At 35.8% G+C, this 24,381-nt stretch overlaps 2 protein-coding genes and 1 pseudogene across 3 annotated transcripts; 2 read left to right on the top strand and 1 right to left on the bottom strand.

Annotated features, from left to right (window-relative positions):
* Positions 1-1,381: 1,381 nt before the first annotated feature.
* Positions 1,382-5,273, top strand: LOC147484296 (putative LRR receptor-like serine/threonine-protein kinase At3g47570 pseudogene; annotated as a pseudogene). Its single transcript, XR_015205547.1, has 3 exons — positions 1,382-1,889; positions 2,611-2,919; positions 5,233-5,273. The product of XR_015205547.1 is annotated as a putative LRR receptor-like serine/threonine-protein kinase At3g47570 pseudogene (transcript).
* Positions 5,274-9,861: 4,588 nt separating this feature from the next.
* LOC147484295 (uncharacterized) lies at positions 9,862-10,359 on the top strand. Its single transcript, XM_086579735.1, has 2 exons — positions 9,862-10,180; positions 10,334-10,359. The coding sequence occupies exons 1-2, from the start codon at positions 9,862-9,864 to the stop codon at positions 10,357-10,359; spliced, it is 345 nt and encodes a 114-aa protein (XP_086435861.1).
* Positions 10,360-10,659: 300 nt separating this feature from the next.
* LOC147484294 (magnesium-chelatase subunit ChlD, chloroplastic-like) lies at positions 10,660-24,321 on the bottom strand. The gene is given in 19 exon segments (XM_086579734.1): positions 10,660-10,976; positions 11,090-11,210; positions 11,308-11,469; positions 11,568-11,702; positions 12,503-12,610; positions 13,081-13,236; positions 14,330-14,449; positions 19,064-19,090; positions 19,144-19,194; positions 19,919-20,080; positions 20,258-20,338; positions 20,341-20,412; positions 20,779-20,881; positions 21,584-21,669; positions 22,327-22,450; positions 22,676-22,992; positions 23,074-23,158; positions 23,712-23,890; positions 24,013-24,321. Coding segments are annotated over 19 exon segments (2,448 nt in total). The 5' UTR covers positions 24,286-24,321; the 3' UTR covers positions 10,660-10,890.
* Between the last annotated feature and the right edge of the window lie 60 nt (positions 24,322-24,381).

Genomic DNA, 24,381 nt, shown 5'->3' with positions numbered 1-24,381 from the left:
TCACTCTTCCTAATCTCGTCGGTTTCTATGGTTGTGGAAATCAACTTTCTGGACTACTCCCAGTTTCATTAGCTAATGCTTCTAAACTTAAACTATTTGATATTGGTGAAAACAATTTCAAAGGACGAATTCCTAAGGATTTTCAATTCCCTCAAACTATCAAAATTATAATTCTTGGAGACAATCGTCTAGGAACAGGAGAAGCTCATGATTTGAGTTTTATCACTTATTTGACCAACTCCAGTAATCTAAACACATTGGGCTTGTACCAAAACAATTTCGGAGGTGTATTCCCGAACTCTATTACCAATCTCTCCAACCGAATGGAGAGGTTGTCTCTAGAAGGCAATCAAATATCTGGAATTATCCCAGAAGGAATTGGGAACCTGGTCAGTTTGTTTGTATTAGTTCTCCAGTCTAATAACTTTTCCGGTAGTATTCCATCTTCAATTGGAAAACTCCGTAGTTTACAGGGGTTATATCTGTCCAAAAACAAATTGTCTGGACCGATCCCATCTTCTCTTGCGAACAATACTAAATTGAGTGTATTGTATTTAGGAAGGAACAGACTGGAAGGAAACATTCCTTCAGATCTTGGTGCTCTTAGCCAATTGCAAAAACTGGATCTGGGACAAAACAACCTAAATGGTACCCTACCTAAAGAGATCTTTAATATTCCCACTCTGCTTTATCTTAACTTCTCTATGAACTCCTTAACTGGTTCCCTACCTTTAGAAGTAGGAAAACTAAAAAATCTTATTTATATCATGGTGTCTGGAAATAAGTTGTCTAGCTTAATTCCTAGTACTCTTAGTGAGTGTTTGAGTTTGGAAAATGTATACTTGGACGGAAATTTGTTTGAAGGGATAGTTCCTCAATCTTTGAGTTCTTTAAAGAATGTCCAAGGGTTGGATCTATCCAGGAACAACTTGTCTGGTGGAATTCCAAAATATTTGAAGGACTTTCCGTATCTCCAGATGTTGAATCTATCATTCAATAAACTTGAAGGTGAGGTGCCGATTGAGCGGGATCTTTAAAAGTGCAAGCAATTTTTGATGAAAGGGGAATTCGATCTCGTGGGGGTATACTTGAGCGCAATTGCCGCCATGCCGATTTAACAAATCGTAAAGCAAGGTGTAAAAACATGGAAAGTCCCATCCTTCCGGGATAGCAATTTTGATCGGTGTGGCGTGTTCATTCTTTTGGCATCGGGTTCTCTAATATTTTACTTGAGAAGAAAAAGTAAACTTAAAAGCGGCTTCTTTGCCATCATTTAGTGATCGGCATCTCAAGGTCTCATATGGAGATCTTTCTCAAGCGACCGGTGGATTTTCTCAGTTAATTTTATTATTTCAGTGGTTTTGGCGGTGTGTATAAGGGAATGCTTAACCAATCTAAACTGTTGTTCTTTGTTAAGGTGTTCAAACTTCAATTGCGAGGATCTTTAAAGAGTTTCGTGGCAGAGTGTGAATCATTACGTAATATCCGCCATCGAAATCTTGTTAAGATTCTAACTTCTTGCTCTAGTGTGGATTACAAAGGAAATGAATTTAAAGCACTAGTCTTTGAGTTCATGCCAAATGGAGGTTTAGATAAGTGGTTGCATCAAGAGATTAGCGAACATGATGAAGAATCGAATTTGAACCTACTTCAAAGACTAAATGTCGCCATTGATATTGCTTCTGCGCTTATCTATCTTCATCACGAGTGCCACGTTTTGGTTATTCATCGTGATCTAAAGCCAAGCAATGTGCTTCTTGATGATGATATGGTAGCTCATGTTGGTGATTTTGGTTTAGCAAAGCTTCTTTCGGGATCAATAGAGAACTTGCATGATAATCAAAGTACCTCAGTAGGGGTAAAGGGATCTATTGGCTATGCCGCTCCAGGTTGGAATTTCAATATCGACATAAGTTGATTTATGTCCTTTTTTCCAAATCATAAATGCATGAATTTAATATCTAGTATACCGCATCATTAGTTATAATTTTCTGTTCAGCCTCATTTTAGTGAAACTCAATTCTTTTTGTCTCTTTTTTCTCTAGTTAAATTCGACGCCATTAACACCAAGTTACAGGAGGGCTTTGGATAGTTGGATGTTTTAAGCTCTAAAACTTATAGTATAGTTATTTAGATAGTCAATCGAAAAAAAATAGTTATGTAGATATCTTAAAAGAGGAAAAAGGAATTGGACGTTAGTGCAAATGAAATGCAGTCAGAGAATCTATTAACTTAATCTAATTACTTTTCAGTCCATGTTAGTTGAATTAAAATTCAAAAGATCGATGATGAAAGAAATGTGGTAGTGGTGGTAATTAAGCTAGTTTGTTTATTTCTATCAATATCTTAACTGACGATTGTGAGGACTTTTTCAATCTCTTTGTAGTCTAATGGCTGTAAAACATTACTATATTACTACTATATTTATTTTTATTTTTTTCATTTTCTCTTTGCTGGCAAATGGCTCTTAATCTTTATTTATTTATTTATTTATTTCACATTTAAATGGTTATGGAAACTAGTGATTGATGTATATATTGCAGAATATGGTATGGGAGCTGATGCATCCATACAAGGTGGCGATGTCTGATTATGGAATTCTGGTGTTAGAAATGTCCACAGGAAGGAGACCAACCGATGAGATGTTTAAAGACGGTTTATGCCTCCATAACTATGCTAGCAACGGTTTGCAAACTCAACTTATAAAGATTGTAGATCCAATACTTTTATCTGAAGGAGATGACACTTTAGGAGAGACTAATAACATGAGAATCGGCAGTCATAGAAGAACAAAACTGCTAGAGTGCATGACTACAATAGTCAGAATTGGGGTTGCATGTTCTGTGGAATCACCATCAGAGAGAATGGATATTAGAGATGTTAGCAGGGAATTGCACGTTATCAGAGACACATTTCTAGGTACTACGATTAGGGTTTATCATGTGTTTTTTTGGTAATTTTACATGACATTATATGTATGTTTCATTGCTTCTAATTCATTTTCTATCAAGAGTATGAGGTCCTTTGATGAAACAAAAATTCTTTATTATTTTGCACAAATAACTCTTTGATCTTTGCATCTGTGAAAACTAAATTTTTAGCCCATATAGAAAAATTATGCCTAGTAGATTCTGTGTTAGATTAGTGTTTTGCATTATGTTGTGAAGGAGGCCTTGCTACCAAATAACTCATGATTCGAGATCAAATGGTGTGTTTCATGCTATGACTTTGTGCCAGTGAGTTATTAAGATAACCAAATAGATCAAATTTTTTGAATTTGAGAATGTTTTGGGGGTTAAGACGACTGAGAATGGGGATAAAATTAGATCTATGTTCAATACTAGAGAGAAAAGGAGATGTGAAGATGTACTGGAAGAGGAACAGGGTTAGACAGCCGAGACTTTGAACATATGGAGTCATGGAGGACGGGGAGGAGGATCATCATATTTACTTGAGTTTTTTGGATGAGTGGGATGTGGATGAGGAAGATGATGACTAGTATGTCAGACTTGTGGTTTGGGTATGATATTTGCTCCTTCGAGCTGTTTCTGTGAGGGTCTTGTGTGTAGTGGTGTTCTCCTTCTATTCTCTTTTGTTTTCCTTTTATTTTTATGTGTTTTGTGTGTTTGGGTGTTCTGCACTTGTGTATTTAGGTATACAATGTTCATCGTTGCTTGTCTGAGGTTGATAGCCTGATGGGTGTACTGGGATTTGTGGTTAGGACAGAGTCATCTTGGTGGTGATTGTTAGTTTAACGATGTTTTCACAATAAGGCCAAAATTAGTCTGGGAGTTCATGCCGTATGAGACTGTATGGTGCATTTGGAGAGCAAGGAATAACATGACTTTCCAGGATACGTTCACAACATTGAAAAAGATGCTAGTTTTTTTATCAGATCATGAATAAGTTGTCTTCACCTAAAAAGAGGGGCAGGAGGTTTGAAGGGCTCATGTTCAATTGGGAAACCGCGGATTAAAACCGGTTATCCGAGCTCTTTATTAGGCTTGTATTCATATTCTTCCTTCGTTGTAGAGGATTTCCCTCTCTGTTTCGGCATTCTCTCCTCCCCCGAGTTGCCACCAACTGTAATCAAACTTGTTTGGCTATTAATAAAGTATTTTAACAATACAAAAAACGAGAAAATCTTTTTTCTATTGAAAATATGAAATTAAAGAGGTGTTGACAATCTTGGTGTTGGTGGGTTGGTCTTACGATGGGATGAGGTATACCCAAATTCTGGCTTAGTTTTATCAGTGTTTTGGGACACTTGTAGCTGATAATCATGTAATACCTCGGCCATCAAAGTTCAGTTAAATAGACAATTCTGAAAGGTTTTTAGCTCTTTCATTTTGCTTCTCCACTAGTGTTTGCTACTTATGTTTTCACAAGATTATATTGTTGTCTGGTAGCCAAGAGAAATCGTACATGTTGTTGAATTCTGATACATATTAAGAACTGACAATTTGGAGAAGTTGATACGTATAGCCACCAGTGCAGCTGAGATCGAGGGATAGACCTCTTTACTTCTTTATACATTTCCTTTGTCTTTAGTTAATATATGATTTTGTGTATATTTGCACAGTAGTAAGTGGTGAAGAAATAGAAGTTTTCAAGGAGTTGATCAATGATATACTTTTATTTTCTTGATAAATAAGTAAGTCAAAGGATATTGATGTTGCATTGTCTTCCTCCTACTCTTTGCATATGAGAACTGAGCCTTAAGATAATGAAAAATGTGGCTGATACGTACACCAGTTCTTTATCTTGAAATCTAAGTTGCATTGACATGGATTGACATGGATACGTGTGTACGATTCCGACACAAATACGAACTAAGTGTCTAGCATGGCAAAATATCAAAAATTGAGGTATATCACATACAATATGTGTCACAAATGAAATATGTATCCGATTAGGACTATTTTTAAAATATGGTGTGTCCGTGTAACATAGCTTTAAATTTTAGCGTTAGACTCTTTGTTTAGTCATGACATGGTCAAATGTTGTATTTTTTTTTGATGGTATCAAATGTTGTATGCAATAACTGCAGGAAGACACTAAATAATTCGTGTGTTTTTTTCCATAAGTTGTAGGGGGAACAAAGATAATCGTTTTTCAAACTGAGTTCATGCTATTGCCAACCTTATGAACAATGCTTGATGCTTTGTTATTCATCAGATGTCGATATTTGACAATAACTAACAAGTGTATTATATATGGTTTTCTTTACAGGTCACACCTAATGCCCATTTCCGAATTACCTTGGACTTGAGCCTCTTTGTAGAGATTGTGATGGCTTTGGAGGAAGAGTTTGGGTTTGAGATCCCCGATAATGAAGCAGACAAGATCAACTCCATCGGTCTTGCTGTTGATTTCATTGCTTCACACCCTCAGGCAAAATAGAGCAAATGGAGCTCCATTTGGTGTTGATTTCTTTCTCCTTATTAAGTTTCTCCTTGCTCGCAATATTCTGTCGAGAACTCAACAGCAACTCGAAGTTTTTGTGTCATCATCCTTTGGATATGCAAGATGTTTCTTGATTTTTTAAATTCTGGTCTATATAGAAATGTAGGCTTGGAATTTATTGTTATTTTGCTTTATCTTCAAAAAGTAGAAGAAACTGCATGTCGGGTCATTTGCTACAAAGCCTTTAAACTTGACTCTTATCTGTTGCAATGGCTTTTTATCCGAATAAGACCACGAAGAAACTTGGTTTAGTATTTCTCTCGTGTGACGAGAGAGTGTTTGTCCAACTTTTTGATTACAGGCTACTCCTTAGAAACCATTTTATTTTATTGGCAGAAGTTGTTAGACCCAAATTATGTAGAATCCCAATTTGTATCATGTATGAAGTCGCAATCAAGGCAGTTTTCTTCCTAGAAGGGTCCGAGTGATTACTAAAACTGTGACAACAATATTCGAGTACATCTGAGTAGATATTTCCAAAATTTCAATTTTAACTTATCCAAAGAGGAAATGGTAAATTGGAAATTAATGTTAAAATGCACCACATTACTTTGCGTGGAGTTTTGAACCGATAAGGAAGCACGGATTACGTAACGCATCCAGCCTTGCTCTACAAAGGTGAATACACTCTCGGGCTTCCAGCTAAGAGATTTTGTCGATGTATGATCAAATGACCGAAGTCACAGTTTACTTTGTGGCGAAGTCTAACTATGAAAGGATCACATATCTCAATGGTTATACAACAGAAAAAAATATGCCAAGTGACATTATTTAATTCGACCTTAAACAATGAAAGGAGTTGAGATAAACACATTTTTCTCCCTCCCAATTTTTCTATGTTTAAGTGGAGTCTAAAGTCAAAAGCATGCAGCAATATGCACACGATTACAAGTAACACATTGTTCATGGCTATGCTACAAGTCTAAAAAACCATCGGCAATGTAAAGTCACGAGAACCATAAAATGGAAACATGGAGTCACAAGAATTGCAACTCGCGCTTCCAAGAAATGTTTATAAATGCCATGAAAGGCTCAACACTATGAACACAACCACAACCACAACGCGAAACAGAGTAAGAAAGAAGAGAAAAAATTCTCATGGAAGTAGTTAAGTTCTCAATTAATCATGGTAATAATAGTTGGATGACTACAACTTTTTCCAACAACCAAGTTTTGGCACAGCAATGCGAAGGTGATATTCAGGGGTTAGCAAGGGAGTGTGCACAGTTTGTTCAAAGATCAGGAAAACTGACTCGACCATCTCCGGGTTGTTGCAACATCCTTAAGAATGTTGATATTCCCTGCGCATGCAAACATGTAACTAGGGACGTAGAGCAGATCATTAGTATGGAAAAAGTGATATATGTCGTTAAATGCTGTGGTCGACCAATGCGCCGTGGTACCAAATGTGGGAGTAAGTTTTCTATTCATTCATCGAATTTTGTACATGTCAAATTTAGTACAAGTGTTAATTATCATTGAATATTCTTTTCTGATTTTATTTTCACGATTTCTAGGTTACAGAGTACCACTTGCATGAGGCAGGGTGAAGATCAAGAGGATCAAAAGAGTTTCACAGTAGTCTTTGTGCTCATTCTACGCTTTTGTTTTTTCTTTTCCCGCTATCCGTTAATAAACTCCAATGCTTTGTCTTCAAAAATTTATCTTCTCTACATTTTCATAGATTTTGTAAGTACGATCATATTACGCTTGATATCCATTTTATGATTATACATTTATACCACTTCTGCTTATATAATGGACCGATTGGATGACTTAATAATGAACTTCAATGCAAATAATGCAAATTGTGGCAACATTGAACATTAACAGCTACTTCTTTAATTTGCATCTAATGTTACTTATGTGAATCATTTGTGATCCTCTTAAGTTTTAACAAAGCAGCCTTGGCGGATGATTGCTTTGGTCATATACTGCTAAGATAGCAAAGCATTCGTCAATTTATGTGTAGAAGAAAGGGCCAGTGATTCCACCATCATCATCAGAGTGTTGCAATTTAAGGCACCCTTCAAAATGATGTAAATGTTCCTTTGATTTGTCAGTAGAAAATCAGGCAGGGGAAACAGTTAGACTTGCGAAGTTTCTCTATGTAGTGTTCAAGCGAGGAGCCACCTCGATAATTGATGTAAAAGACTACTCTCTATGACTCTATATCATTTTCAAATTTGACATAATGACCTAAAATACAATGTACTTTTTTGTTTTTTACATTAAAAAATTCAGAAGGTGGCCTATGTTGCTCATTTTCCTCTGTTACTTTATAGGGAATATCTACTTTCTGTGAATCATCATCAAAGTAGACATTGAGAAGGTGATATATCCGTCTATAATATAATCCAGCCATTGCCCACTATTGCTTTATTAGTGGGGGGAAATAAAAAAATTAAAACCAAAACCAACTATTACTTTTTTATTTTTTGTTAACCGTTGGATAAACGTTTTTACATTGGCAATTGGAAACTAGAAAATCATGTTAAAGTAGTGTTAAACACTTAAACTCCTTTAGTTCTCTCGCCTTCTCCAATAAAAAATTAACTAATTAAAGTTTTTCATCACCCCATAACAAATAATCAAGTATAACGACAACAATTCAATCTTACCTATATCATTTTTTTGTCTTCTACTTTCTCTATTTGTTTTATTTGGTGTAGAATTATTCTGCATTCTCTTTCTTTCTTTATTCGTAGTTCTTTGTTAAATAATTAAATCTATTGAAGTTTCAAGTTTGTGCGAAGACTATTCAAGAAAGAAAAAAGAAAAAGTTGGATCATATGAAATAACGTAAACAAATCAGTAACATGTTGTGAGAAAAAATAAATAAAAAAAATGTAACAATTTTTATTTGTTAAAGTAGTATTAAACACTTAAACTCATTCTGTTCCCTCGCCTTCTCCAACAAAAAATAGCACACCTTCATAACTAATTAAAGTTCTTCATCACCCCATAACAAATAATCAAGTATAACACCAACAATTCAATCTTACCTATATCATTTTTTTGTTTTCTATGGTTTTTCCTTATAATCTCTCCTTTTTTTCTATATTTGTTTTATTTGGTGTAAAATTATTATGCATTCTCTTTCTCTATTTGTAATTATTTGTTAAATAAATCTATTGAAGTTTCAAGTTTGTGCGAAGACTATTCAAAAAAAAAAAAAAAAACAAAAAAAACAACTAGAATCATATGAAATAACATAAACAAATCAATAAGATGTGAGGAAAAAAAAAAAAAAAAAAAAAAAAAAAAACATATAACAATTTTTATTTGTTGAAGTGTTAAACACTTAAACTCCTTCGGTAGCACACCTCCATAACTAATTAAAGTTCTTCATCACCCCATAACAAATAGTATAAGCCAACAATTCAATCTTACCTATATCATTTTTTTGTTTTCTATGGTTTTTCTCTATAATGATCTCTCACTATTTCTTTCTATATTTGTTTTATTTGGTGTAGAATTATTCTGCATTCTCTATCTCTATTTGCAATTCTTTGTTAAATAAATCAATTGAAGTTTCAAGTTTATGCGAAGACTATTCAAAGGGGGAAAAAAAAGTTGGAATCATATAAAATAACGTAAACAAATCAATAAGATAATGTGAGAAAAAAAAATAAAAAAGATGCAACAATTTTTATTAGTATATATTAATCATAGAAGGTCTCCTATTCCAACTTTGCTTAGCCCCCGATTATCTTGAACCGCCCCTGTATGTTGCTCAATTTTTGTGGCAAACTCCTAACTCATGGATCCAAATGTGAAATGTGAAAGTAAGAATAACTTTCAATCTGTCTCTTTCATGCTGATTTTATTTACTGGGAAGGCATGATTCATGTATTCATGTCCAAAGTTTCAATCAAATTTCGGTATTCACGTACTCGGCAGCAAGCACATTCCAAGTTTCCTACAGTCCTATCCGATGTCACTTGTGGGTCAAAATTTTACTTTGGGACAATTAGTCGGCTTATGCCAATAGAGCAGATTTGAGACACTTTTTAAGATCCAAGCCCAGCCCATTAAGAAAACGGGTAACAGCGATCAGGCCCACTCTGTTATATTAATATTTATGTTCTGCATCTTTTTAGTTTTTACGTTCCAAATGGAAGCAATTCCAAAGTGAATTTGCAAAGTGGCTTTGCAAGCCTGAAATGACCACCAGTTGTCGAGCTCTGCTTCATATGCTCAGTAGCAAAATAGTACCCCCATACTCCTCCCTAATTACTAGCATTGTTGCGTTAATTACAAAGAAAAAATGCAAAGTGGCTTGCTTGGATAGGTGAATCTTGGACCTCGGCCCACTTCAAGTTTCTACTTAAACGGCATGAACTCGTCACAATTTGTGTGAGAAGAATAGTAGTAACTAGAAGTGGAGAGAATATGGCACTCTCAAGCATTTCGTGCTTCACTTTTGCAACTATTGTCATGGTTGGGATTTTGACTTCCTGCCAACAAATCTCAGCACAAGGCTGTGAAGGTGATTTTCAAGGTCTAGTAAAGGAGTGTGCAAGGTTTGTTTCAAAAATTGGGGGCAAGGCTGACCCTTCACAACCATGTTGTGACATTGTTAAGAAAGTGGATGTTCCATGTGTTTGTAATCACATTAGTAAAGATGTTGAGAATATCATCAGCATGCAGAAGGTAGTCTTTGTTGCTCAGTTTTGTGGCAAACCCCTTGCTCATGGATCCAAATGTGGAAGTAAGAATAACTTGCTCTATCTTTTTTCATCCCAAGCATGCAAAAAATACACATAACTTAGTTAATTAAACTTTAAAATAAATATACTTGTCCTATATACTTGTACTTGATGGCAATTTTCTTATGATCTATATCTTGCTCTCTTTGTTACAGGTTATACAGTACCGCCATCAAGCTGATAAGAGACCATAGACTAAGAGCATTACATGATACTCTTCAATGCTAACTGGCTGATCAGACTTGGGTAGTGTCTAGTTTGGAGTTTGAGATACTATGTTTGTGAACATCCTTTATGTGTCTGTACACTCAGCGTCGCTTATTTAAATAAAAATATATTTCAAGAGTATATTATGGCCTGCTTTCTAGTGATATTTTAAGTTTACAATGAAGGCGTTAATTTTTTTTTTCCCCAAATGGTTTACTTGGACAGTGTGGTAGGTTTCAAGTACGTCTCAGTGATTTCGGTTGGACATCAGTAATTCGTTACAAACTTGCTATTTAAATTTGATCATTCTCGCAATCTGAAACAAGTATCAAACTAAGCGTGCTACAAAACCACCAATACATTTCGCAGTGAATGAGAGAAGTCGGTTAAGACCTTGAAATTACAGTTGCAGCCTGTACGTATCAACATATTATTGTAGTGTTCAGGGGAAGAATAAGTGGAAGAAGCAGGAAGTTCACTCTTTTTACAGTCCAGTTGACAAAGATCATGAACTTTTTAAAGCTGACAGAGCTTCTCTTGTTGTGGCCGAGATAACCGCATCAGAAGCATTTGGCAAATAGTAATATTTTCCTGGAAAATAAAGCTTTCTAATGAAACTTTTCAAAACAAATACTTCAATGATGATAAACATAAGACTGATAAGACTGATGGGTCATCTTACAAAGTGTCCTTAATCAACGTACCTTGAGCAATTCTGGCAATTTCCTTGGCAAAGCCAGTCGAAACGAATTTGTTTTCTGTGTCAATAACAAGAAGAGACATCCCTGACTTGTATATTTTCCCCGCCACTTCCAAAATTTCATCCTTTGTTGAGATTATACGACCAAGTCAGTTTATTTAAATCTGAGCTAGGAAATAAACAAGAAGTTATATTGATTTTCTTAGGGATGTGAGGCCTTACCTTTAATTCCTGCGAAGAAGGTTTGGGTGTATCTGCAGCAGCGGTAGCTTCAGGATCAGTGGACCTTTTAAGCGATATGTTTGCACGCCCATCAGTTAAAACAACAATCATCACCCGACCAACATCACCACTCTTCTCTGCATTCAGCCCAACCCTAACAGCCTAGGCAGTTGTGAGAAGAATCAGATGGGTCTATAATGCAGCTATCGATACAGCAATGAGCAATGGAAGAAAACAAGGGATCTCCAAGAACTGGTTACCGTGGTAAGACCATGAGCTAGGGGAGAACCTCCTCCACATGGAAGTCTCTCAAGACGTTTCCTGGCCATTGCAATTGACCTAGATGGAGGTAATAGAACCTCTGCAGAATCCCCACGAAATGGAATAATAGAAACCTGTGCCATATTATCAGTGTTAACAGTTAGAGAGTAATATATAAGTATATAACTGATACATAAGACAAAGAAGGATTGGCATAATTGTCCTAACTGGGTTTTGTACCCATGCAACTCTATCTGGAGCTATAACTAATACTAAAGAAGTATCTAAAGTTTAAAAGCTTCAGTTTCAGTGGAAATGAAATCTCCAGTGAGATGCACACACACGCATGGGAAAAAAAAGAAAAACAAACATAGAAACACAGAAACACATAGAAACTAGTATATGTAGACAGACTAATTTAGTCTCAAGAACTAACATGCAATGTATTTCTCACATATTCATTTGCCAGGCCCAGGTGTTAGAATGTACCATATTCTGCAATTTTGTCTTAGAACTTAGAAGGATCAAATGCTACATCCTCGTGCAATTTGCTCTGCATCATTTTTTTCAAATTGTCTACCATACTATTCCAGAATTCATTGCTCCAACACATGTTTATCCATATCCAAAATGCAAATTATAAACGAAAAAACCACTTCAGTTTAGTAGCGGTTTTACTTTTCAAGGTTGAGACCTATCATTGGCCTGCCAAACCTTTTCTGGACTCTATATAGATCAAAGAGGCACTATGGAGCCCAGAAGATTTAAGGCACTGGTCTACTTGGTTGATGTACAAATGTACAATACATATCTCATGCACAAGTTTCATACCAAATAAAGTCAAAATACATACCCCATTTAGCAGTATAAGCATGGAGAATACCGCTACTTTCTTTACAAGAATTTATTGATCATATTGATAATTTGAATTCACCTGATCTCTGCTTGTATAGCTCTCTGCGAGCAATTGAAGCGCTGCACCTTTTGCATTCTGCATTCGATTCAATGCCATGCTCCCACTAGCATCAACCACAAATATCACCTGCCACGAACTGCATATTTAGAGAACAAAATAATCTGCACTTACTGATGCTAATAATATTATATTGGATTGTAGGTAGTGGTTCATACTGGATTAAAAAGCTCAGATCTGATTTCAGCACTGGTAAAAAAAAGGACTTATGGAAAGAGAATAATCTTTCCAGCACTAATAACTAAATACTTTGTAGTTAAATCATTATCGTTATACTAAAGTTCTTATAGATTGCAATATAGCATTACCAATCCAAATTATGCAATAACCAACTAGAGAATCAGTAGGTGCCGACTAGCAAAGTCGGTAAAATCTTTGGTGATGATACCAGAGGTCTGGGGCTCAAACCCCGCCAGTATCAAAGAGTTACTGATCTCATTTAAAACAGGCTCACCAATCAAAAATAAAAAAACTAGAGAATCAGCTTCAAAGAAGAACAGCTGCAGGAGGTTAGTTGTAGTAAAGAATATAAATATTACCAATGCTCCTGCTTTGCGTGCCATTCTTTTAGCTCTCATATCAGATTTTTCTACATATACCCTCTTGATCTTTTGAGTGTCTTTCTCCCTTCGCAATTTCTGATATGGTGCAGCTGCTCTAAGAGTTGCATCAACAGCTAGTCTCTTAACTGGACCCTATTAAGACCAAAATGCAGGTTCAGAAAAATTGGCAATCTGTAGAGAAAATGAAAAGTCTAAGATTTATCTACAGTCACTTTACTCAAATTTACTGAAATTTTCAGTTTGCAACTTTGATTTCTCTCCTCCAATCTCCATGTTCAATTCTATATTCCAGGAATACACAATTAGTAAGCCAATGCACATGTGATCTCTTTGTGCATTTTCAGTGTTCAGACCATCAAATTGTAGGAATAGTCGTACATATAAGCCATGAGCAAACATCAGACTTTTAACAGAACTTACTGCTATACTTGTTGTACTTTGAATATGAGGACACATGACTTAGATATAGTTCAAAGGTTCGACCACATCCTTCGACTAATTTTATCACTATCAATAAGATTTTGTTGTTCATTTATCAAGCAATAATGCTGAAGCTGCAAGGATGCACGTAGGCTGTTTGCCCGCGATGTGTATGTGGTCAGTCTTATGCCTGCTGTTTTAACCATGATCCCTTCAATATACATTGTTGGTGCACAGTTTATGATTACTATGAGGGTGCTGGACTTAATATACGTATGCACAACTCCTGCAACTACACCCTTGGGGCCAGCTTAATAAATCAGATTAATTTCTAATACATTTGTCACTGCTAAGCTATATTAGACTAAGATCCCTTAGCTAATCATATTGGGTTGTGATTACAGAGCACCGTAGAGGCGTTTTAGAGGAATCAGGTTGACATAGGAAGGTTGAAACTAAGTGACTAGCACCAATGTAGTCTCAATCAAGAGAAGTAAGATATTGAGGGTACATAACCTTTTTTTCTTTTCGAAATATCAGGAAGGGCACAATTTTCAGAAATGGAGCAAGACTAATGAAACAAAAAAAAATATATATATATATATATATATATATATATATATATATATGGCTAACTTGACAGCTTAAAATGACAGCCCATCTTAACAGCTTATCACGTCCATTCGATTATACCCGATCCAACGTCCAGATCTTGCACTAATTTCACAAAGCAAATATGAGAGGGTACAATAGTCATTTTATTTTTCTTTCACAAATTAGATTAGAAAATTGGATAAAAACTGACGCCTCTTTCTTCTTCCTCATCCTCTTTCTCTCTCCTCACTACAGGGACACCCACCACCAAGTTTTCAGAGAAACCCACTACCACGTTTTTCATGAAAACTCGCCTGAAACTCAATGGAACCTGGTTAACCCACAATCAAATCTTAAGAATCAAAAGGAAAATATAATTAAAGTTGAATCCTTGAAACCCAACTCAATCAAGTTTGAAGAACTCATTTGAAAATTGATTACCTCCTCGCTTCAACAATAGAATCAAAGAGATACAAAACTCACCAAGATTCTCAACTCAACCATCCATATCTTTAATTCCTTCCAATGGTTTACATAAAAAAAGGTGTCATAAGTATATAAGGTATTTCTTTATCAATGATTCAATGGAAGTCAAAGAATTCACTTCAACAGATAACCGATCACCCACTTCATATTTATGAGGATAACTCCAAGGTAAATTAAACCCATCTCCAAATTGAAGAATTATACACAAATCAATACCCAACTATGAAATTTTATGCAGAGATGACTTTTGTTAGGAGGAAGAAGAATGGGGTCGTGGATTTTTTGTGGATCTATTTTTTTTTTTTTTGTGAATAGAAAGTCAAATGACCATTGTACCCTCTCTTATTTGGGGTATACCCCAATATGAGCTATGAACACTCATTGTTCATACATATTTGGGGTATGAACAATCAATGTTCATACCTCACTATATAAGCTGTGTACAACACTATATAACAGAGAAAGTTTATATACGACAATGTATAAGCTGTGCACGTGTGGAAGACTACCAAAATGGTTAGATCTAATCTCAACCGTTTACCAAAACAAAAATAAAGATGATATTATTATCGGGAAAAATCACTCCTCTCACTGCAAAACAAGGGGGTATCTCAAATTAACCATTCTTTGTTCATACCACAGTCATGAGCTATGAACATTTTTTGTTCATATCACAATTGAACTATGAGCGATTGAGTGTTCATAGTCCATACCATGATTATTATAAACAATCAATGTTCATAGTCATGAGCTATGAATATTCTTTGTGCATACTACAATTGGACTATGAACAATGATTGTTCATAAGACGCATAATATGGACTATGAACACTCATTGTTCATAGCTATGTTCATAGCTCATAGCTATGGACAATGAGTGTTCATAGCTACCGAATTATATGAACAATCATCGCTCATAGTCCATTGTGATATGAACAAAGAATGTTCATAGCCTATAATATGATTAACTCTTAATATCACTGTTCATAGTCCAATTGTGGTAACTCTTAATATGATTAACTCAAAACCAAAATTGAAAACTTTAATACAAACTACCAAAGCCTTTTATATAAGCGAAATACCCTAATTTCCACAAAACTCAAAATTTTCCAAAATGGAAAGTTTTGGGATAACCATATATTAAGAAACTACTAATCAAAATAGAATTAACCCAATTGACCAAATCGAAAACGGAATCTCCTATCAAAAAGATATAGCAAAACAAAACTTTCCTAAAACAACAAAAACATGATTTTGAAGGCCTAAATGATGGATTTAGGGACCGAGAGGGTGGTGCCCACAACAAAGCCGTGGGTTATACTTATTTTGACATTTCCAATCAAATATGGGCACGCCCATGTCTTTTCCGACTTTGTTACCCGCTTTTCAGTTCATTGACGTATGTCAACTTCATTGACATACACATCATATGCCAACTTCATTGACATCATTGGCAAACTGTATTGCATCAACTATGAACACTGAATGTTCATAGTCTAACAAGAGTATGAACATTCAATGTTCATAGTCCACTAGGAGTATGAACACTGAATGTTCATAGTCCAACAAGAGTATGAACATTAAGTGTTCATTATTGATTTTGCGATTTCTTCATTGGGTTCATAAACAATGGGAATTGGTGGCACTTCGTTACATTTTCTTTTTCGGGTTTGGGTGCTTAATCCTCCTCGTGTTCGTGGAGGCATGTTTAAAATGACGGTCCTTCCACACTGTAAGCTCCCAAAAAACTGGATAGTCAATTTAAAATTCAAACAATTCAAAAAAATTGTTTCATGTTGCAACAATTTTACTCCCTCAAGCTTGTTTCATGTTGCAATTTGAGCTACTCGAGGTTCTACTCGTTTCTAGCTCCCTCAAGCTTGTTTCATGTTGCAATTTGAGCTGAGCTTAAATAACTTTTTTTTTTTATGGGAATTAAGAAAAAGCAATGTTTGATTAAGAAAATCTAGCCATTTCTTGGTTTGTATTTTGTTACCTGTTTTGTGTAGCTTCAAGTATTTGATCAAGGTGTGTTAGTGTATACATTGAAAGCTTTGTAAACTTAAAGCTTTGTTATCAGCAATGTAAAAAATAATTCAATGCTATGCTATTGTTTATATGGGTTCATTCATTATTGTTGTATTTGAATGCCAATTGGATACAGAAATAGTTCTTTGTGGACTATGAACAATTTGTGGACTATGAACAAAGAATGTTCATAGCTCATGACTATGGACAATCAATGTTCATAGTCCAATTGTTCATAGTCACAAAGCCCACAATCTACTCACCGAAAATAACAACCGAAAAGTAAAACCCAAATAGGGCGCCCTCTTATAGTGCTTGGGATATAGGCTCCTAAACCCAAATAGAAGCCGCCCTCTTATAGTTAATGCGGGATATAGGCACCCCCTAAACCTAAATAGGCCCACCCTCTTATAATGTATGCGGGCTATAGCGTCAGCCCCTAAACCCAAATAGGCACCCGCCCTCTTATAGTGCACAGGATAAAGCATGCTAACAATATTGCACCAACTCATTTTTTGAATGATATGAACAAAGAATGTTTATAGCTCATGACTATGAACAATCATTGTTCATAGTCCAATAATGATATGAACAAAGAATGTTCATTGCTTCGTGACTATGAACATAAATTGTTCATTGCTCATGACTATGAACATTGATTGTTCATGAATATAATATGGACTATGAACAATCATCGCTCATAGTCCAATTGTGATAAAAACAAAGAATGTTCATAGCTCATGACTATGAACATTGATTGTTCATAGTACAGTATGGACTATGAACACTCATTGTTCATAGTCCAATTGTTCATAGACATTGGTGTGGTGTGGTGTGGTGTTAAAGGAAGGGAAATGAAGAGAAGGCTTAAGTTTTACTCAAAGCAGCTCGCGCTCTTCTTATCTATAGGTCTTTGTGATTGTCTCGTCACTCTCTCTTTCTCTGTCTCTCACTCTCACCATAGTCCTCTCTTTTTTTTTATTGGGAATGAAAATGGAATATCAATATTTCTGTTTTTTTCGATAAATAGAAAATCAATATTTCGGTTCCAAGGACAAATCAGTTTTACCAAAAAGTACAACTCTGTCTAGTGTCTACTCCGTATTGTATATTTGTATCAAGTATTCAAGTGTATCAACAAACTAAAAAGTTAATTGCATCAAGATTATTGATACTTTTTGTGTTGAAATATCGAAGATGTGTGGTCCGTTGATTCCTCAAAGAAGAAAATGTAATGGATCATTTGATTGTTAGTTTGTAGAGGAGGAACCCTGATCTGCAGTGGGTGTCTGCCGGGCTTAAGTCGTTTATTTTTGAAAAGAAAATTAAAAAAAAATGCATTTTTGATAATCCACAGACGGTCACAAAGGCTTGGTAAATAGATAAATATGATTGATATGTACAGAAATTTGGCATCGAATGCTTAAATTTCTAATATATGGCCACCGATTTTTCAATCAGTTTTTCCTCTTCAATAAATGTGTGCCGGTTGAGCTTTTGGGTGTTGCTTATGGCACAATGCATAAAACAGAGTATTGGAAACGAGTGCAACACCACAACGAATAAAGTAGGGATCCCAATTAAGCATGTAGTTATAGACTTAAAGTTATTTCCTTTCATCATAGTGAAATAAGGGAAACCGAAAGACAAAAGAGGCAAAAAGTTGTATCGACTATCGACTACAGCGTCTTTTATACAGAACACAAGAAACAGTACTGGTAATTTCTCGGGAAAGTGTCGTCTTGAAGAAACTAATTGCCGTATTGATGTAGTTGAGAAAATCAATGTTTTCTAATCTGATAAACCTACTTGAGTCTATAATCATATAGGCGTTGTTTCCAAAAGTGAGAGTGACTGTACAAATTATGATGTCTACTTTATGTTTATAGCTCATGACTATGAACAATCATTGTTCATAGTCCAATTGTGATATGAACAAAAATGTTAAATTCTTCGTACTATGAACATTGATTGTTCATAAGACAAGTATGGACTATGAACACTCATTGTTCATAGTCCAATTGTTCATAGCTCATACAATTGGGACAACAATTTTACTAATATACTGAAAGGAAATAACTAAACCAGAGAAAGAACTCTTACAATTGGGACATCTTCTGGTTTCTTCTTTGAAAAAAGAGTATGGACAAACATGTTCAATGGACGATTATTTTGCACCAATTTAATTTGCAGATATTTTAACTTTTGAACTCACTACATAACATGGAAAACTCTGAGCACAAACCGAAAAATAATTATAGTCTACAAACCATATCAGTATCATGGGCAAGATCAACATTTGAATTCAGTTCCACACCAAATGATTTGGATGCGTTCCTTGACAAGGAATTCGTTAAAGGTTCTTAATTTTTCCTTGTGAAATATTTTCCGGAATTGCTAGGTTTTAGACTCCCACCAAATCTTGACATACCACATCCGCCTGTCCAAATTCAGCTACCTAAGCAACAATGTACATCCTCAAAAACCGAAATTTCTCAAAATTGTGTCTACCCGTTCCAGATCAGATGTTTCAAAATTGGGAAGTCCCATTTCTTCCACGGCCTACAAGGAAATTCCTCACATTCTCAAAATACTGATATGCAGACAAAGCTGCTCCATCAGGAATAACAATCGAATCACTCGGACTTTCTACAACCTAGGATCAGCTGCCTCATACCATTTTTCTAGTATCAATTATCCGACATAAAAAAAACCGAAATCATTGGTGTAAGCTCCCAAAAAATTGGATAGTTTTATAATTCTTACAATTAGAAAAAAAAAAAAAAAAAACACCCAAAAAAACAAGACAGTAAGAACATAACCAACGGTCCTTCCACACTCAACAAGCATGTCATTCAACACTCTTGTTTTTAATTTTTTTCGGACAATTTTCGAGTCGTGCTTAGCAATCTTATTACAAGATTTACACATTTTTCCTGGATTCTCTAAGGCTTCCTCCCTGGGGCCTTTCATTCTCTCCGTTTTCTTCTTCCTCCCCTTCGTTTGAGAAAAAGAAAGATAATGGGCTCCAATTGAATAGTCGGGTGATCTTTTGTGAAGAAGAAACCGGCGTGGGTTTCTCTGTAGAGAGTGAGTGAGGAAGAGAGAGGAAGAAGAAGTCTCAGAGTGTTTTGTTGGGTGTTTTGTTTTTTTTATGAATAGAAAATCAAAATGACCATTATACCCACCCTGAATTCTTTGTTTGATAAGGAATAGTTCTTGGACGTTGGATGGGTTGTGATCAAACGGACGTGACGAGCTGTCAAGATAAGCTGTCAATTGGAGCTGTCAAGGTAACATTCTTGGCCCGTCCAGCTTTTCCCTTTCGTTTCTGAGCTTGTTGTGCGAAAAAGAGAAGCTTCTCATCAACAAGGCCGCCTTCAGCATCAAAGATAAACTCCTCAGGTATTTGGTCTTGCTGTTGTTCATTTTCTTCGTTCTCGTTGTCCTGATAAGAGTAATAACTTTAATAAACAGAGCTGTGTTGCGTAGTGGAATTGAAGTTTCATATCAGAGAGGCCACAATAGCTAAATAATCAAAAAAAGATCATGGAGAGAATCAAATGGTTCATCAAGCAGTATGTAAAGAGAAAACAGTAAAAGTGCACGTTTGATTAGCAGAAACCTCTTGATCTTCCTCCTCGCTCTGGTCATCTTCTTTCTGGTCCTCTGCAGAATCTTGATTTTGAGGAGGAGGGGGTGGAGGGGTGGAGGCGGCTGATTTTGCTGTTCTTGTGGATTCTCGTTGATCATTGAACGAGGAAGAATGACCAGCTCTACCTGCATGAGGAGAAAGAAAAAAAATTAGACAAGAAATTTCGTGTTTGACTTAACCTGCACTGTGCACTTCATTTTGTGTGCAAATGTGGCTAGAAGAGCGAGATATTTTCCCCCTACTACACATGTGGACATTTGTGTAGTTGGGTGAATAAAGAAGAAAAAAGCTAAATTCATCATCTGCATTTTGATACTGTGAAAAAATAGTTGTGTTCTCATCACGTCAGTAGCACAGATATCGCTTGAAAGTCCAATATACTTTCAAAATCATTAGCCTAATAATTATGTTGTTCACTCCATCTATATCCATTATTGGCTAAAGGTTTTGTGTGAGCGCAATGTACAAGAAAAAAAACATTAATACTTAACAGCTTTCTTGAGGTCATCCACATTGACTTTTTCGCGTCCCTCTAGAGCAGCTAAGCATTTTGCAACACGGGAGGCATAAAGATCTGCTCTGTGCCCCTGTAAAGATGATAAGCTTTACACAATTACATCTCATATCTTTCTTCACAATTTACATAATAGAATAGAATGTTTATCAACATGTCATGTTGAACATAGTTCAACACTACAATTCGTCTTCAACAAGATGTCATAATTTTCTGTCTTGTAAAAACATAAAGAATAAAAGCAGTTATGATCAGGTTCAGTAGTAGTGAGGTTCTGTGGGCCATGATGGGCACATTGGACCACAATAGAAGTTATCATAGGGACCTTTTTATAAAAATGATGTTAAGATTCACGTGCCCAAGATTCCTAGGTATGTGGACTCCGCTATAACACATTTACAGTTTACTGCCTGCAGGGTTAACTCCATATGCATTCCTTTTCTGACTTTTTCCTGATTGATATTCCTTTGATGGGTGGTAAACAAACAAAAAAACAATAACTTAGTAATCGTATCACCTACATATTATTAACACGTTTCTGCCGCTGTATGTCTAAGTATAGCTGTATAAAAATTCAAAGTATTGAACAAGATGATAGATAAGGTGTTTATGCAACTTCCTTTTTCCATACAGAGAAGGTAAGACCTAGGAGAATAAATTGGAAACGTTTAACTAATTAGTTCTAGCTAATTATTTAGAAACATTCAAATCACGCTGTCCAATTTGCATTAAAAACTTCGAAAAAGGGATCATTATAGTTTCAAGCATATAGACCTCAAGAACCACCCAAGAGGGCTTCCATAACCAGGTATTTCAGTTGCTCCCTGCTGACACTGACATCTTTCAAGTATTCCCTTGCCAAAATGATCTGCACCGCTAAAAGATTACAAATAACTCAACTGTTAACTGCCCAGAAAACCAGGTATTGTTTATGTTCATTGTAATGAGGAAAAGCTAACGAGAAAAACTAATCAGTCACCAAGACAAGCAAAGTCATGGCTACATTCAAGACTTAGAATGATCTTACACTTCATGCTGGTCCAATTATATAACAAGACAAATATTTCATGTAGAATAATCATCAGAAGTAAATCGAAGAATCAACAAAGAAGTTATTTACGGAACTTGCGCATATAATTCTATTCTAGGATTGACTGGGATGCAGGTAGTCAAATATCTTATTTTCCGTTGCGTACAACATGAAAACTATGCTTATAACAAGAGAGAAAACAGCTGAAAGAGAGAAGTACAAGTATATCTATTACGAAAAACTACGAAAAGGGGTTGTGGGTTTAAGTGTTTAACAAAGAGCAAGCAAATTACGAAAAACTCTTGGACAAACACTCACACCACAACAATTCAAGTATGACAAGCTAAACTGACTCTTAGATATACCATATAAATAATAGTGAATTGAATCCTTTTGGGAACCAAATCCTAAACATATTCTACAATTGCACGGAAAGGAAATATAGGCACTGAAGCACAGATATAAGAAGAGACTCTTGTATTACAGGAAAGCTACCTGAGTTCTAGCTAGATCCGTTTCTTCCCCAACCATTTTGAAGACTTCATTGCTACACTCCTGAAATTTTGTTGCAATGCCAACAGCTGCAACACGCTCATCAAAACTCATCGGAAGATCTGCGCTGTACAGGAAATGTTTCATTGGTGGTAAACTAAGAAAGATAATACATCTATGACATCTTTTTAGAATGTCTAATATCCACGCAAAGTATCCCCACACTTTTAAAGGAAGTATCTTTCTTGAAATGAAAAAACACTATCATTGTACTTGATTAAATGCAGACTACTAAACCATAAAGTGGGAAGTAAAAATTTGAGTGATTCACCAATATAAATGACATTTTTACCTCAAGTTGATTGCAATGCGGTCTAGTAAGTGTTCGCGCACAGAACCTTCCTCTGGATTATATGTGGCAATGAGCAGTGGCTTGCATGGGTGCCGAAAGCTGATTCCCTCCCTTTCCACAGTGTTAACCCCCTCAGACAAAACGTTAAGCAGTAAATTGCTGATACCCTCGTCTAGAAGGTTTATCTCATCAACATATAAAACACCTCTATGAGCTTCAGCAAGAAGTCCTGGTTGGAACACAGTCGTTCCTGTCTTTACAGATTCCTCAACATCCACTGACCCAATAAGTCTATCTTCTGTGACACCAAGCGGAATCTGCAGTCAAATGTAAATATAGTATTATGAAAAGCTACAGATCTAGTATCCAAACGTATCAGATGAATTTGTGAGTAATACCTGGACAAAAGGAGACCGCACAATAGTCGTCTTCATATTTCCAGCAGCATCATATTCCAATTTTTCAGATAGACCATCTTCCCATCTTCAACAGTACATTAAACACATGAGCAGAAATTACAGAGGTATATTAAGCTAATGCACTAATTTAAAGCCATCAAAGCATTCAAAAAATGCAAAAATATGGTGAATGTCTCTTGTGAGGTCTAAGGCTGTTTTAGTTGCAGTTGTAGCTTCTCCTGATGGATATTACGCACATGATCTAACCTACTAAGACCCTTTGGCTTGCAGGAGAATGAGATATGAGATATTTTTAAACAGGATCTTCTCCCACTTAGCAATTTCAGCAGTAGGAATCAGCTTGAGTAGCCTTGTCAACTGAAAAAGTAAATCTAGTGTCCACCAAAATAATGCCAGTGCACAATTGTACATCCAGCTCTAGGTGAGCATTTAGATCATGAGAATGCCGTTCATGTAGTATCATGATATATCTGCTGTTGTTACTAAATGAAATCGATTAACATTGATCATTCAGATGCCTCAAGCATTCGGCATTAAGCTATGTCAATGTCTACGCCCCATGTTTATTAGTCGAATATAAATGCTAAAACTACTTTAAATTGAATCAGTGTCCTTACTCCTCGGGGCAGGTTGGATCAGCATTTGAAAATGAACCAACAACTACTTCAATTGGTGGAAGAACCGCATGTAGCCCACGCGCCATTACTGTCTTGGCAGTTCCTCGCTTTCCAGAGATGGCAATCCCACCAATCTCACGGTCAACAGCTCCAAGCAATAGTGCTGTTTTAATTGCATCCTACATATAACATAAAAACACTAGTTCTTCTTACACAATTCATACATTGCCTCAAAATTCAAAGATGCACCAACAAAAACAAGCCAAAAGTAATAAAAAAAAAAAAAAAAAAAAAAACTCACTTGGCCAACAACAGCAGCCAGTGGGAAATACCGTCTACCATATTGAGTCTGCTCTTCATTCTTCGGTTCCGCCACAACACCAGCAGCTCCATTGACTGACTCAATAGTTGCAGAAGAAGCAGAAACAAGAAAAGGACGAACAAGAGGAGTGGGTCTAAGAAAATGGTTGAGGAAACGAGTTGGTTTTAAAGAAGGAAGAAAAGGGTGTGGCTTAAAAGAAGGGAAAATGGAATAAGAAGAAGAAGAGATTGAAGATGTTTGAAAGGTAACCATTTTGAGAGTGTGAGTGAAACAGAGTGAAGTAGCAAAGTAACTGATTTAACTGATTGTCTTCTTATCTACATGTCATTGGAATCATTGATTTTTTGG

Source organism: Coptis chinensis, chromosome 8 (genome assembly GCF_015680905.1).
Source record: "Coptis chinensis isolate HL-2020 chromosome 8, ASM1568090v1, whole genome shotgun sequence".
Lineage (NCBI taxonomy): Eukaryota > Viridiplantae > Streptophyta > Magnoliopsida > Ranunculales > Ranunculaceae > Coptis > Coptis chinensis.
The sequence above is the reverse complement of the archived record's forward strand: the minus strand, read 5'-3'. Positions and strand labels throughout refer to the sequence as shown.